Source organism: Citrus sinensis, chromosome 2 (assembly GCF_022201045.2).
Source record: "Citrus sinensis cultivar Valencia sweet orange chromosome 2, DVS_A1.0, whole genome shotgun sequence".
Taxonomy (NCBI): domain Eukaryota; kingdom Viridiplantae; phylum Streptophyta; class Magnoliopsida; order Sapindales; family Rutaceae; genus Citrus; species Citrus sinensis.
Window position 1 is genome coordinate 19,577,765 of NC_068557.1, and position 14,778 is coordinate 19,592,542.

A 14,778-nucleotide genomic window follows, 5' to 3' on the forward strand; every position below is an offset into this window, starting at 1 on the left:
AAGAATAAGTAATTAAAAAATTTTATAACATTTTTGTCCAGTAACAAAAAATCCTAACAATTTAAATATATAAAATACATCCAATTTTTTTTATAAATTTATTCCAATATTTCCAATAATTTAAATTAAATATATAAAACACATCCATAAATTTTTATTATTTATTCCATTATTTCCAGCAATTTAAATTAAAAAATCATTAAATATATAAAACACATCCAGAAATTGTTATAAACTTAATCCATTACTTTCTAACAATTTAAATTAAAAAATCCTAACAATTTAAATATATAAAATGCACGCATCCAGGAATTTTTACAAATTTAATCCATCACTTTCTAACAATTTAATTGAAAAAAATTCTAACAATTTAAATATTTCGAACACAACCAAAACTAATTTTATTTGAATGTAATGGGAAAGTGAAAGTTATCCAGCTACAATTTCATCAACATTGTTGGCATGGTCTTTGACACCAAATTTAGATCTTTGAATGCAGATCTCCGGGATAATGGCTGCTGGTTTTATTTCATTTTTCTTCTATTAATGCAAATGCAGATATGAGTTCGGCTTCATCGGGTTTAGGGATAATGACGCTTTTTGCCTTTTACCATTACTTTCTTATTTTAATGTTTCGTTTTCGTTACTTTTATGTTTATTTTTCATTATTTTATATTTTCTTTTTATTATTTTAATTTTTTAAACGAAAAAAAGGAATAGAAGTAAGATTCATGGAAACTGCAGTGCCCGCTACCCTTTCTACCGTCCCTTTGTTCATTTAGCACTACTGATACTTTGCAAAGAAGTGTAAATGGGGTTATGAATTTACCTAACCACTCAAAAAATTTCAAATTTTGACAAGAAACAAGAGAAGACAGGCGAAGATTAATCTGCAAATTTTTCCAGTTGAATCACAAATGGCTATATATAGATAGTCATAAAAGAGACTAAGAGATGCCGATCAAGTAAATAAGCTAAAATTTTAACAACCTGTATCCTTATTTTCCTTGCCAATTTTCATGTAATTAAGCAAAACTGTAAAATTTGCCAGTGAATAAATATTAGATCCATGCTGCATGCACACTCTCAAAATAGTCTAGAGCTGCACCGGGAATTAATGAACTGGAAATAAACGGAATTCATTTATTCAACTTTGCTTGAGCGGGCGGTCCAAGTTCCAGCTTTAGAGTGTGATTGATATCATTTGCATTTGGGCCAACAAATTGAATTGGTCCTGATGAACACAAAGGCAACATATCATCAGGACATTAATGAATAAAATTTTTTGAAAAAAGAAAAAAATAGCTAACTGGTGTAATTTTGCAGTATCACTGGAGAAAGAGTGCATGCTCAAAAGAAATTTATATACCTGGACTGACATAGAGATTCTTGATTGTCCAGTCCTCACGCAAAGATGCAAATGTCTTAAATGGTATACCTGACATTTCACAAATACAGCAAAAATTAAGTAAATTCACTGCTTCAAGAAACCAAGGCAAAATGAAGAGGTTAAATATTCAAGATGCTACCTTCAAGTTCCACCATTGCCTTCTTAATCACAGGCTTGAACTTCCCTGAAAGAGTTATAAGAAAAAAAAACAGAGTTGATAAATGAAGAACAAAAGTCCAGAGACCAGAGTGACTCCTGCATTAATAGGAATAGCTACCATGTCTACGCTCGACATCCATTAAAGATGTCAATGCTGTTCCTCCCACTGTCCATTCTTCAACAGGCTCACCCAGATTTCCCACCTGTGATTTGACGCCGAGGTTTTGAAAACATAAGACAATATCACAAACAAAGTCGCAATGAAAGGGGGAACTTCAATGGAAATAATACTAACGGAAGAAATCAATCCAGTCTTTCCAGCATGGAGGAGAGCTGCAGCAGCATAACCTAATGCATAGCAGTAATTTGCATCGAAGTTTGTGGGCAAACCGCATCTGCCCTCATAACTGCTCGGTCAAAATCAAGTATAATGTGAGTTCTCTATGCAATGAATGTAAAACATCAAGAGACAGCTGATTCAAGATTAATTTTGAAGAAACAATATGTTGGTTACCCAAAGAAGTGGGACTGTCCATTGAACTGCCCTTTATATGCACCCTTCTGCTTCATTTTATTCAATTCAGTTTCTACCATTTGAATAAGCATTTTTTCTGTTTCAATCTTGGCAACCTACACATGTGACACAAACATGTTATAACAAAAATAGAATTAAAGTACGATGAATTATGACAAACAGGTATAGGATAAAGCTGTCATAAGCCAAAAAAAAAACCTGCACATTCCCATGCGGATCTCTTTCAAGCAATAGTTGCTCCTGAATTGCTTTAGGGAACAACTCAAATAGCTCCTGAGATTGACTTTTGAGTTTCTTTTTCCACGCCCCATCTTGATCAACACCATCATGGGCTAATATTTCATTGAGTTCTGCAATAAGTTGTTGTACCTGCAAGTTGCGGGGCAAAACAAGCAATGTGATAGTTTAAGCTTCAACTTCCACGCGGTAACGGAAAAAATATAGCTTCTGCTGTCTCATATATACCTCAGGAATGAAGTCGATCAGGCCTTCTGGTATAAGTATGACGCCATAATTGTAACCAGCTTCTGACCTTTTGCAGATTATATCTGTTATATAATCTGTAACATTCTTCAGTGTCTGCTTCTTGGCAGCAACCTTCATCAAAGCAAAATGCTGATAGTGTTTACAGAAGTTGGTGCAGAAAGCCAGCCAACAGAATTGTTATATGAGTAACTTAGCTCTGAATTTTAGGGTTCGTGTAGTCTTTTTGACAAGCACTACCTATGTACTTACAACAGGCAAGTATTCAAACAAATTGAAATCGACATAGGATATCAGAACGCACCTCTTCCCCAATAATTGTAATATTCGGATGAGTTTGCAAAGCGCACTCCAATGTTATATGAGAAGCTGCACGGCCCATAAGCCTTACAACTGCAGAAACAGATATAATTAGGAAGAAGAGCAATGGTATTGCTATTCTTACATGGACTGAACAAAATGTAACTACTAAAGCAAATTCGAGAAATCTGTATCCAGAGAGCTTACAGTGGTAGTATTTTCCAGTTGAGCGAGCATCTGTCATAACATTTCCTATCATTTCTGAAAATATCTGAATTTTTGAAGCCGGATAGACCATGAACATCATGAACCATGAAAATAATTGTTAAATCTACCCATATTGATATAGAATGAAACGAGGATCTGCATTAAGCTCACTTTGTTTCAGATAATAAAAAGTAAAAATAAAACCAGCACCTTGCATGCAGTGTCAAATCCAAAACTTGTAGGGACCTCTTTGCACTTGAGATCGCCGTCAATGGTTTTTGGGCATCCAATAACTCGTGTTTTCATATCCTTACTCCTGACCAAAGTTTCAAGCAGTGAATCATATCGTGTTAACAGAACCTCATGAGATTACAGAACATGCAGATACATAGTCTTGAGGTTAAGCACAAGTGTATGAACCTAAAGTTTTCAGCAAGCAGACAAGCATTTGTGTTGGAGTCATCCCCACCAATTACGACTAGCCCATCCAAATCAAGCTTCTTTGCTGTTTCTTCAGCTTGCTTAAACTAAACATCATGAGCACACAAGATTAGATATATACCTGCAATCAATTATTGCCATGTCTTTCGGCTCATGTCCTTCATAACAATTTGACGACAGACCAAAATGGTAGACAAGAACAATTGTAAATAAACAGAGTGCACCAACCTGTTCTGGGGTTTCAATTTTGTCTCTGCCACTGCAAATCATATCAAAGCCACCCTGCCAATGGAGTGCATAGAAGATCTTTATTATAAAAGAATTCATAAAGCAATAATATAAGCACTGATCAAAATCCTGACCTGGTTTCTATAAGGATAGATGTACTCAGTAGAAAGCTCAACATATTTACACTTCATGATTCCTGCTGGACCGCCCTTAAACCCGTAAAGCTTGCTTCCGTTTGTGCGTTCCTGTAAATAATCTAAAAGCCAAAAAAAAAAAAAAAGGCAAAAAACAATAGATCTTCAAAATTACCCTTTTAAATATAAATGTACATAGAAATTAAAAACAAAAAAAACAAAAGCCTCTACCGAAAATTCCAGAGATGACATTGTGTCCCCCAGGAGCCTGGCCTCCAGACAGGACAACTCCGATCTTCAAACTCTTGTTCTCCATGGAACATGCCTTGGGATCACACTCCACCAGTCTTGCAGACGGCTGTCCGAATAATTTGGGAAACAACTTCTTTATCTCCTCTGCAATCACGTACAATGAGAAAATATACAACCAATATTAACACTTTTCACGTAAAAAAAAAGGCGCACATGTCTGCAACTCACATGTCTGCATTATATATATATATATATGAGATAAGGGGGACAATACCGGGGTTGCCGGAGGCGGAGCTAGGAGCGCCATCGACGACGTTAAAGGTTTTCTTGAGGACAGAAAGGAGGGGGAGGGAGACGTTCAATCTGCTGGTTTGTAGTTCACTGTAAACAGAAGCAAGGCGACCGGGTCCATCCTTTTTGACGGTGGGGGCGTTGGTGTTTGACATTATCGACGTGATGAAGAGACAGCGGCTGATAATGAATAGAGAGTGATTAAAACACACTCAGAGCAAGAGAGATCAGAGACGGCTGTTAGTGTTTTTTTCTTCTTCTTTTTTTCTTTTTCGGTGGTTTGGTTTTTGTAGAGCGTTCGTTAAGGAAAAGGGGCAAAATCGACATTGCAGTCTCCTCCCATATCGGAGTCGATTTGGATGGTTTGGTTAGGCTGTGAGTTCATGAACGTATCGAGTTCGAAAGGACGGCGTCGTTTTGGGTTGGGACCTGGATTCAAAAGGTAGTAGTGTACAAGAGCAGTCCAAATTTATAAGAATTTTACGGGTTAACCAACTGTATAAATAGAATAAATTTTAGTTGCGAATATATTTTAAAATTTTATAAATGATTGCGCGTTGCATGACATGATATTTCTTATTTTGTGGGGACTTCATTATATTAATGCATTAGAAATATTTATTGTACGGTGAAGTATGTGTTCACATTTCAGAAAGTTTTGTCTTTTGTTTTGTACAATACATAATTAGAACTAGCTAACTGAGTTAACTTAGATGAAAATTAAATATGTATATTAATTTATCACTTATTTTATATTAAAAACTATATTTACATTAATGGTAAATTAATGAAAATTATTAAATTATATGTATGAAATGTCATTTACATGTTCATTACATAGATGATATTGAGTAAAGGTAAATGGAACATGTAAGTCATGTTGTTTATATATTTAATACATGGATGGTGTCACCACCGTGAGTCATGGGGGCCAACTGCTGTGGCTTGGCTTGGGGCCTTGTGCCAAGTCTTGGCAGCATATGGGTGTGCTTGTGGTGAGCACAAAAACAAGGCATGGCTGGCTCGTTGGCTTGGGCGCGGCAGCAAGGCGCACGTTGTGGCATGGGCGCAAGAGCTGCGTGGGTGACGTACGCAGCAACTCGCAAGACTGAGGCGCAGTGGGCGCGCGGGCATGGGGAGAAGTGGGCGCACAGGCGTGAGGCCAAGGGGCACGTGGGTGCGAGGCACTGAGGCGCTCGAACATGAGGCGCACAGGCACAAAGTGCCGGGACGCGCAGACGCAGGGCACAGCAGCGTGCGAGCGAGCATGGCATGGAGCTCGCGAGCGTGGTGCTCAGAAGCGCGAGTCAGTTGCTGGATTGTGTGGGCAGTTGTAAGATTGTGGCTTAGTGGCGGGCCAGAGTGCACGCCAATGTGTAGTGATGTGTGGCATGCATGTGGGGGCCGAGTTATGCGAAAATGAGAGGCATTGTGCGTGGATTGTGGGCGGATAGTGACTACGAGACGTGGAGCATGGTTGGCCGTGATTCTCCAAGAGGTGGGCTTAAAATCAAGCATGAGTGGGAGACATGGCCTTCGAACGCTAGAAATAAGGAAATGTGGAAAGTGGGTAGCGACAATTAAGCCCCACAACTTCCTTATTTCGAGACTTATGGGTAGCGGTTGCCTTGTTCTTTAGGGGAGTGGAGATGTGCTCCCTTGTACATGCTTAGTGGGTGCGTAAAAACTTGGGGAGGGATTTGAGGTGGCGTGTGGGTGGCGCGCCGCCTAGCCTTAGCAAGTGGGGGTGTCACTTGCAAACCATGCATATAGATAGTGATGGGGTGTATGTGAGGGTGCCTGAGTTTTGTTCAGCATTGTGTCCTTGTGCATACATTACTTGAGTTATTTGTGAATCTTTTCTTTTTGTGGAACAGAAAAGTTGGGGGCTGGTGCCTCCGTAAAAACCAATACTTGTGTTTGGTGTTTGTGTACGTGGTTATTTTTTATGTTGGCAAGAAATTGCTCTTGCGTAACCTCCTTTGTGCGAGTGCTGACGCGCTTCCTAAAAATTGCTTATGTTGGGTTTTTGGGTTGGCTGGCTAAGTAGAGTCTTAGCGCCATCACGCGAGTTGCCACACGTATTTTAAAAAAGCTCGGTGACAATTTGGTATCAGAGCATGGTTTGCTCTGTTTTCAAAGGAAGCTTTAAGGTCAGAATAGGCTCGACAAATCAGTTTGTGGATGACTGATTGTGTAGTTTCGGGGTGAAACTATTTTGCAAGTGTATAGTTGTGTAATTTCAGAGAAAGTCACAACGGCAGAAACCAACATGACTGGGGAGTCAACAAAGGATAGATTGGTGCATTTGGAGACCATCGTGGGCACTTTATAGCCAGAACTAGAGAGTTTGGCGAAGAACACAGAAATTAACTCCATTGAGATGGCGGGTGTGAAACAGACTTGTGCGGAGTTTGTGGGCGAGTTTTCAGACAAGCCGAATAAAGTCATGGAGGATGTTGCTGCACTGGTAGAGGTATTGAAATGCAACATTAGAGATCTTGAAAAAGTGATGGGTTTACTGAAACGGGCAGTAAGCAACACTCCACGTGAAGAAAAGGGACCTTCGAAAGTAAAGGTGCCCGAACCAAAAGCTTACAACGAAACTCGGAATGCCAAGGAGTTAGAGAATTTTCTGTAGGATATGGAGCAGTATTTTTGAGCTACTCATGTGCCCGAAGCGGAGCGGGTCACCATTACCAGCATGTACCTTAAGGGGGATGCAAAATTGTGGTGGCGGAGCAGACTTCAAGAAAAGACACGGAAGTATAGCGACCAGTAATCGAGACATGGGACATGCTCAAACGAGAGCTGAAAGGTCAGTTCTTACCAGGTAATGCTAGTTGGCTCACGAGGGAGAGCTTGAAGAGCTTAAGCATACCAGTTCAGTGAAGGATTACATCAAGAAATTTAGTTCGTTGATGCTCAACATCAAGAACATGGTAGATGAAGACAAACTCTTTAACTTCATTTCGGGTTTACAGCCGTGGGCGCAAACGGAGTTGTAGAGGAAAGCTATGAGGGATATACCGACGACGATAGCAGCTGCCGACGGCTTGGTTGACTTCAGATTCGTGAATGTTTCTTCTTCTTAATCAAAGAAGTCTAAGGAGGGCAAGAAGAGCCATTCTTCGCGTGATGGTGGGAAAAAGAACAATGGCCAGAGCAAAACCAAGCAAGGAAATCCGCAAGGGAAAAAGAGTTCGGGGTGCTTCATTTGCGATGGACCACATCGGACCAAAGAGTGTCCGAAGCGCGAGAAACTGAACACTTTCGTGAAAGAGACTGAAGGGGAGTCTTTAAAACTTTCGGAGTCCGAAGTGGCAGCAAAGCGCATGAACCCGTTACAATTGCTGAACAACACAGAAGTTGAGGTGGAGGAAGAGCCTATGAGTAATGAGGAGCTATCGAGCATCCTCAGGGGCGAATTGTACTAAGGGGAATTGATGTATGCGAAGGTAAAGTTGAATGGAGTGGAGGTGAGGGCGATGATTGATACGGGGGCAACAACAAATCTTGTAGAGGCGAATTTGGTACCACGCATTGGGCTGCAAGTTGCCTGAGCCAATCTCGTTGTGGGTCTCACTTCACACCACAAAGTGGTTCCGAACGGCGTAGCTATGGCCAACCTGAGTGTGGGAACTTGGGTACGAGACACATCATTCGTGGTGATGGCTATGTCGAGGTATGACATGATCTTAGGAATGGAATTCCTGTACAGTGCCGAGGTACGTGTACATCCTCAATTATCTTGGATTTGGATTGGAGGCATGGAGGAGCCTTGTATGGTCGAATGCAAATACTTGAATTCGAATAGGCTGGAGACATCACTTCCAGCTACAAATCGTGGTTTAGTTGGAGGGGATTCAGCGATGATGTCGTTGGTTAAAGAGCGCGTTCAAATTGCGGAGAAGCTTGACGAGTATACCATGATTCTACAGGATTTATGGCTAGAGAGTCACAAGGGCCTTAACTAAACAAGTTGCCGGATGAAGACGCGAACCAAGATGAAGGGGAATTGGAAGCTAAGTCCCTAACGGAGGGTTCCAGTTGCTGGAAGACTCATGACAGTGAGAATGAGGGAATCATTCAAAGTGGTACCGATTGTGGTGAGTTCTTGCTGAACAAGGGTAGTTGCGGGTGCTTTCGCAAGGAAGCGTGGGGCTTAAGGCATTGCAAGTCAGTAAGCGGGGTTCCAGTGATAACTTCACAGTGGAAAGTTTGGCTCGTGTTAGTGTTGTTTGGGGTAGTAGCACTGTTCCCTGTTTATGGATGCGCATGTAAGAGTCATTAGTATCATGTGTTGGGCAAGGAATTGCGAGGCAGCAGGCTAGAGCAGAGAGGAGCATGTGTGGCTGCCGAATCCGTGGATACTTCAGGTATCCTCGACTACAAAGCAGCAATGATGGGGCTTTGTTACAGAGTCTGCGGTGTATACAAGTAAGGGCTTGGGCAGGCACAAAGACTTGATAGAAGTCAAGAGGGAACAATCGGCAGCGAAAGAGACATTCTCGGAGAGAATGGCCGGTAGGAGTGTCACTGACACGGAGTCATTGCTTGGGGGAAAGATGATTCCACACGGGCAGAACATCCGAGGGACCAAGGGATGGTGCAGCGGATGAGTGGTGAGCCCAACATTGGCACGCATGTGTGTGTCAAAGAGAATGAAGCATTGATGTTGGTGATTTTTTTATCAAATGTTATTGATGCCAATGTACAAGTGTACACAACAAGTAATAAATTGATAAATATTCAAGATCGTCTCCACAGATGCTACAGCAATCACAATAGTGCAATCTACCTTTATACGGAGATGAACAAATGTAAAGTTGGTTACTATTGAAATTGATAATTGTGAGAGAATAAAATAAAACAAAGCAGTGATGAAATAAATTAAATAAAGATGCGTCGAAGAATCAAATGAGAATAAGGTAGTTGAATGATCAAACTCTCTTTATGGGCTGACTGCTTTTCATCAAGTTAACATCAGTTGCTACAACAATTTTTATAGCACTGGGCAGAATTATTTTGCATCCTCAGCTGTCGCATATTGGAATTCTCATACCCTTAAGTATCTTAGCAATGACTAATTACTATTCTACCTACAACATGGCACTATGAACATCCATTCTCTCCGCCCTACAAGGTGAATATCTATGTCTAGTTTATCACAAATCTTAACTTCAAGTAAGGCCCTTATGCGATTCAAGATAAACTTAATCCTGGAAACTTAAATTAAAATCAAGTATTACTCTAATAATATCCACTAAGACATGCCATTTTGCGGCTCCTTCACTTGAACTATTAAATGGGTGGTCAACCGAAATAACAGTTATAATAATAACTACTAGAGTAAAATACTATATTAATTATATAGCAACTTATAAGAACAATCAAGAACCCATTAGATTGTTTGTCACTCAACTACAAGCAAGTTTAGTTCATATTCTGAAAGAGAAAAATAAACAGCAACATATTGGTCACGAAATACATTGGTTTAATTAAAGAGTGAAGAAAGAATAAGTGAAGAACGATAGATAGTGAATCCTAATAACTCTGCTGGATTTTTTAATGATGCGGCCTCGGTTCCCTTGATTTATGATCTTCTTCTTTTCTTTCTCTCCAATTTTCCCAATGATAATTCCTTGCCACCGTTTTATGTGATGCGTGCCTCTTTTTATAACTGAAAACTAGAATAAACAAAGGCTTCGGGAGTACATGAGTCAAATTAGGAAAGTGCATATTGCAATTCTGCAGCTAACCCGCGCTAAGTTTTCTCCATTGGTATTCCAGGATTGCTACAACAATGGTCGCTCCAGCAACGGCTATAACATTGTACTGTTCCCGGTTGTGTTTCACTTCTTTTGTGGCCATATTCTTTCTTCTTCTTGCTAGCCTAATATCTCAGCATCCCTTGATGGATTATAAACTTTTGAAAACATACAATTATGCACATGTTTCGAGCACAAATTACTTTAAATCAAGCAAAACTTATTAAGACTAAATTAAAATAGATGTTTATGCAAAACATAACCAAAATGCAATAAAAACACATCTTTTACTCTCTAAGTGGTCTTGATTTAAGTCTAGAATTGCTGTAATAACTCTCATTTCATAGAGTTATCAATTGGCTTTGATATGGCTTTGTGTGGAGGAGGTTAAGGCCGACGAGGATGTCGTGCGTTTTAGGTGGGGGAGGTTTGTCACCAGTGTGAGTCATGGCAAAACGGACATCACTTTTGAACCCAGGACGGTCGAAAACCTTAGGAGGAGCATAAAAGGAAAAATGGCACTGTTCACTGTATACGTTACTGTTCACGACACTGTTCACATAGACGGACCGATGACGTGGCATTGACTGATGAGGTGTCACGATCCTGTTGGACTAAAATTCTTATATACTGTTGATGGTGACGTGGAAGCATATCAGTGGACGAAAAATCTCACATACGGTGCATGCATCACACAGGATTATTTTCAACCAAACCGCGTTACTGTTCAAAGTCGGGTCAAACCGTGTTACTGTTCATCCGCGTGGTCAAACCGTGGACTGTTGACTGATGACGTGGCGCAATCCTGAGCGTCCAAACTGTTTTTAATCCGATAGCCATGATTTACTCTATGTATCTATAAAAAGAGGGCCTCTCCCCCCTAATTTGATATCTCTGAATCCATTTTTGGGATCCATTTTCTGTAATTCCTTCTCCATCTTGTATTTTCTTCGTATTTTAATAAATTCTCATTTTGCCCCTAGTTCAACTATGAGTGACTAATTTTCTTTCAAGTTTGGGTTGAAAGTGAAGTCTCAACATGTGTCATAGGCTTAATTTGGTAAATTTATTTTCTCTTCCCCTCTAGTTTTTGTGGATGATTTGACTTTTCGTCGACAAATAATAATAGTCTTGTCTAGATACCGCCTTGGTTACACCGGCTCTCTAGTATAAGGTTATTATTATTTGGCACGATAAGCCCTTAGCACCATATTGTTTAGAGCGTGGTTCATGAGGTGTGGATTCCCCCCTCATGATTTAATTGGCATTAATACGGATTATTTACCCATGATGCATGTTGATACGAATCTAGATACCCAAGTACGTCATTTCAATAGATTTCTCTTCAATTTATTCTCGTCATTGCAAGTCCAATTTTAGAATTTATTATTGTCATTTCAATTCTAATTTTAGGATAATTTAAATCACTTCCACCACAATTCCAACCACCCATTTACAAAATTAATTCTACATATAATTAAAATCCACCTCCTCGTGGGATCGACACTCGTCACCATTGATCTATATTACAATAGATTCGTGCGCTTGCGAGTTCATTAAAATTTGCACAACAAGTTTTTGGTGCCGTTGCCGGGGAGGTAAGTACTTTTAATTCATAGAATTAATTTTTGTGAATAATTTCTTTTATTTGTTTTCTTGTATTTTTATTATTATTATTAAAAAAAGTGAATCTACATTTAAAGGTTAGTATTTCTTTCCTTTTTCTCTTCTTTAAAATTCTGTAATTAAATTTTCTATTTATTTTTCTTTGTAATTTTTTTTGTTTATTTTATTAATTTAATTTTTAATTTATTTCACGTATTTATTTTTGTGTATTTTTATAGAAAGGTTGTAATAGCGCAATAAGGTTAGTATCGTAATTTCTCCCTCTTCTTTATTTTTATTTGTTTTGTTCCCATCTTTAATTTTTTTATTTGTTTTGCATGCATGGTCGTAGGTCATTATTACCTAATCTTGAACCTATAAACCTTGAACTAGAAAAAACACTTCACACGCTCAAGAACGTTAAAAATAAAATGGATTTACAAGCACCATGGGAGAGGCCATTTAAGGACTATTTTAGTCCCTTAGCTAATTTGAGCACATCATGCATAAAATACCCAAATGTAGCTGCTAGGAGTTTTGAATTAAAACCCAGTGTGCTAAATTGTCTCCCAACATTTTATGGCCTAGAAAATGAGGACCCATATAATCATCTGAATGATTTTCATGCAATTTGTCAAACTTTTAAATATGAAAATTTTTCAGACGATAATGTTAAACTCAGATTATTCCCATTTTCTTTAAAGGATAGACCTCGTTCATGGTTAAATACTTTACTTGCTAATAGCATTTTATCATGGGAACAAATGGTAACAAAATTTTTGAATAAATATTTCCCAGTGCATAAAACCAACGCTATTCGCAGGGAAATCTCGGAGTTTACCCAGAGAGAGGACGAGCAGTTTTTTGAAACATGGGAGCGATTCAATGGGCTACTCTTGAAGTGTCCACATCATGGGTACGAAAAATAGCACCAATGCCTATACGTTTTGGAGGGATTATTGCCGAATGTGCAAGAATGGCTAATGGCAACAAGTGGAGGAGAGCTAATATCAAAAAGTGCATCAGAGATTTGGGAATTCTTCCAGCGACAAGCGGATAATTCCCAACAACGGAGTCGATCACTCAGGAATACAAGAAGAATTAAGGGAGTAAATGAGGTTCACATTGGCGAGTCAAGTTCAGAAATTAAAGAAGTCAAAGCGATAATTGAAGGTCTCTCTCGACAAATAGCATCGTTATCGACTGCTAAATCAACAGAGCCACATGACCATGACTCATACTCAGATCAAGCCAATGCCATAGGTGTAATGAGAAAACCATCGAATTACAACCCATACTCCAACACATATAACCCTGGATGGAGAGACCACCCCAATTTTTCATGGTCTCAAGGGTTCCAACAGAATGGACCAGCAGCTCCAGCTCCACCAATGCAACCAATTCCGCAAATTCCTCAAGGCTCTCAGCCCCCATTTAGACCATACAATCAGAACCAGAACTACTCTCAACCCAGACCATAGGAGGATTCATTCCAGAATCTCAAGAATCTTACTCACTCTACGATTGAGCAACAGAACCGCACCATTGATGGACTACGAAATGAGTTGAGAGCGGGCTTCAACTCACAAGCCCAATCAGTTTCAAGCCTCGAGAAGATGGTGGGACAACTTGCTTCTTCAGTTCAGACCTTGGCAATGACCGTTGAGAAAGGTAAGTTTCCAAGTCAATCAGTGCCTAACCCTAAAGGAGTGCATGAAGCAAGTACCAGTTCACCACAGCAGCATGGAGAAGTCAAAGCAGTAATGACCTTGCGAAAAGGAAAAAAAGTCAACAACAAAGTGGAGATGCCGGTGACAAAAGAAAATCAAATTGTACCTGTGAATGTTGAGGAATCATCACCGGAGGAGAAAGAAGAAACCAACCCACGAGAATACGTTCCGAAAGCTCCATTTCCTCAGAGGTTAGCGAAAGGAAAAAAGGGAAAATCCACAGGTGAGATTCTTGAAATCTTCAAACAGATAAGTGTTAGCATCCCTTTACTTGATGCTATTAAGCAAGTTCCATCTTATGCCAAGTTTCTTAAAGACCTTTGTACTAAAAAGAGAAATATGCATGTTCAAAAGAAGGCATTTTTAACAGAAAACGTTAGTTCTATACTCCAACATAAAATTCCTTTAAAATGCAAAGACCCAGGCTCCCCCACTATCTCATGTAGCATAGGGAACCACACAATTGAGAATGCTTTGTTGGATTTAGGAGCTAGTGTAAATCTGTTACCTTATTCAGTGTTTGTGAAACTTGGACTTGGAGAATTACACCCAACTCCAGTGGTGTTACAGCTTGCAGATCGGTCCACGAAAATACCTAGTGGTATTGTGGAGGACGTGCTTATTCAGGTAGACAAGTTTTATTTTCCTGTTGATTTCATTGTAATTGACACTCAACCAATACAGGATTCAAGGAAGCACATCCCCATTATTCTAGGCCGACCTTTCTTGGCAACTGCAGATGCTCACATTCAATGCAGGACTGGAAATATACAGTTGTCTTTCGGCAACATGACTATGGAGCTGAACATCTTCAACATTGCCAAACAACCTCACAATGCAGATGATGGAATTGTTGATGTGGATTTAATTAAAACAATAGTTGATGACACTTTTCTTTCAAACCTTAGTGATGATCCTTTACAAACATGTTTAACTCACTTTGGTTTTGATTTTGATATTGACAGATCGGTTGATGAGGTCAACGCCCTGCTTGACTCAACACCATTTATGGACACTAATAAATGGAAGTCAAGAGTTGAACAACTAGCACCATCAGAGAATAAACTCATCCCATCATCAAAATCACCACCGAAACTCGAGCTCAAACCATTACCCAACACATTGGAATATGCATTTTTGGGAGAAGAAATTACTCTACTGGTAATCATCTCAGCATCCCTCAATGACGAACAAAAAGGTAAGTTGTTGGATGTTTTGAAAGATCACAAAGGGGCATTAGGATGGACCATAG

At 39.5% G+C, this 14,778-nt stretch overlaps 1 protein-coding gene and 1 non-coding gene across 2 annotated transcripts; both read right to left on the reverse strand.

Moving 5' to 3' along the window:
• Positions 1-985: 985 nt before the first annotated feature.
• On the reverse strand, positions 986-4,260 carry LOC102609154 (pyrophosphate--fructose 6-phosphate 1-phosphotransferase subunit beta 1-like). The gene is made up of 12 exons (XM_052435297.1): positions 3,744-4,260; positions 3,495-3,601; positions 3,285-3,390; positions 2,872-3,138; positions 2,550-2,681; positions 2,283-2,453; positions 2,064-2,179; positions 1,845-1,956; positions 1,668-1,752; positions 1,530-1,574; positions 1,370-1,438; positions 986-1,234 (listed from the first exon to the last, which is right to left on the reverse strand). Exons 1-12 carry the CDS (start codon positions 3,840-3,842, stop codon positions 1,140-1,142), a joined length of 1,404 nt encoding a protein of 467 aa, XP_052291257.1. The 5' UTR covers positions 3,843-4,260; the 3' UTR covers positions 986-1,139.
• Positions 4,261-12,611: 8,351 nt separating this feature from the next.
• On the reverse strand, positions 12,612-12,715 carry LOC127900472 (small nucleolar RNA R71). The gene has a single exon (XR_008052655.1). It is a non-coding gene; the product is annotated as a small nucleolar RNA R71 (small nucleolar RNA).
• Positions 12,716-14,778: the final 2,063 nt, after the last annotated feature.

Coding starts and splice junctions, on each gene's coding strand:
- LOC102609154 (XM_052435297.1), bottom strand. CDS start 3,842: ATGAATTCTTTTATAATAAAGATCTTCTATGCACTCCATTGGCAGGGT. Junction 3,139..3,284: donor GATTTGACACTGCATGCAAG/GTGCTGGTTTTA, acceptor TCAAAAATTCAG/ATATTTTCAGAAATGATAGG. Junction 2,454..2,549: donor TGATCGACTTCATTCCTGAG/GTATATATGAGA, acceptor CGCAACTTGCAG/GTACAACAACTTATTGCAGA.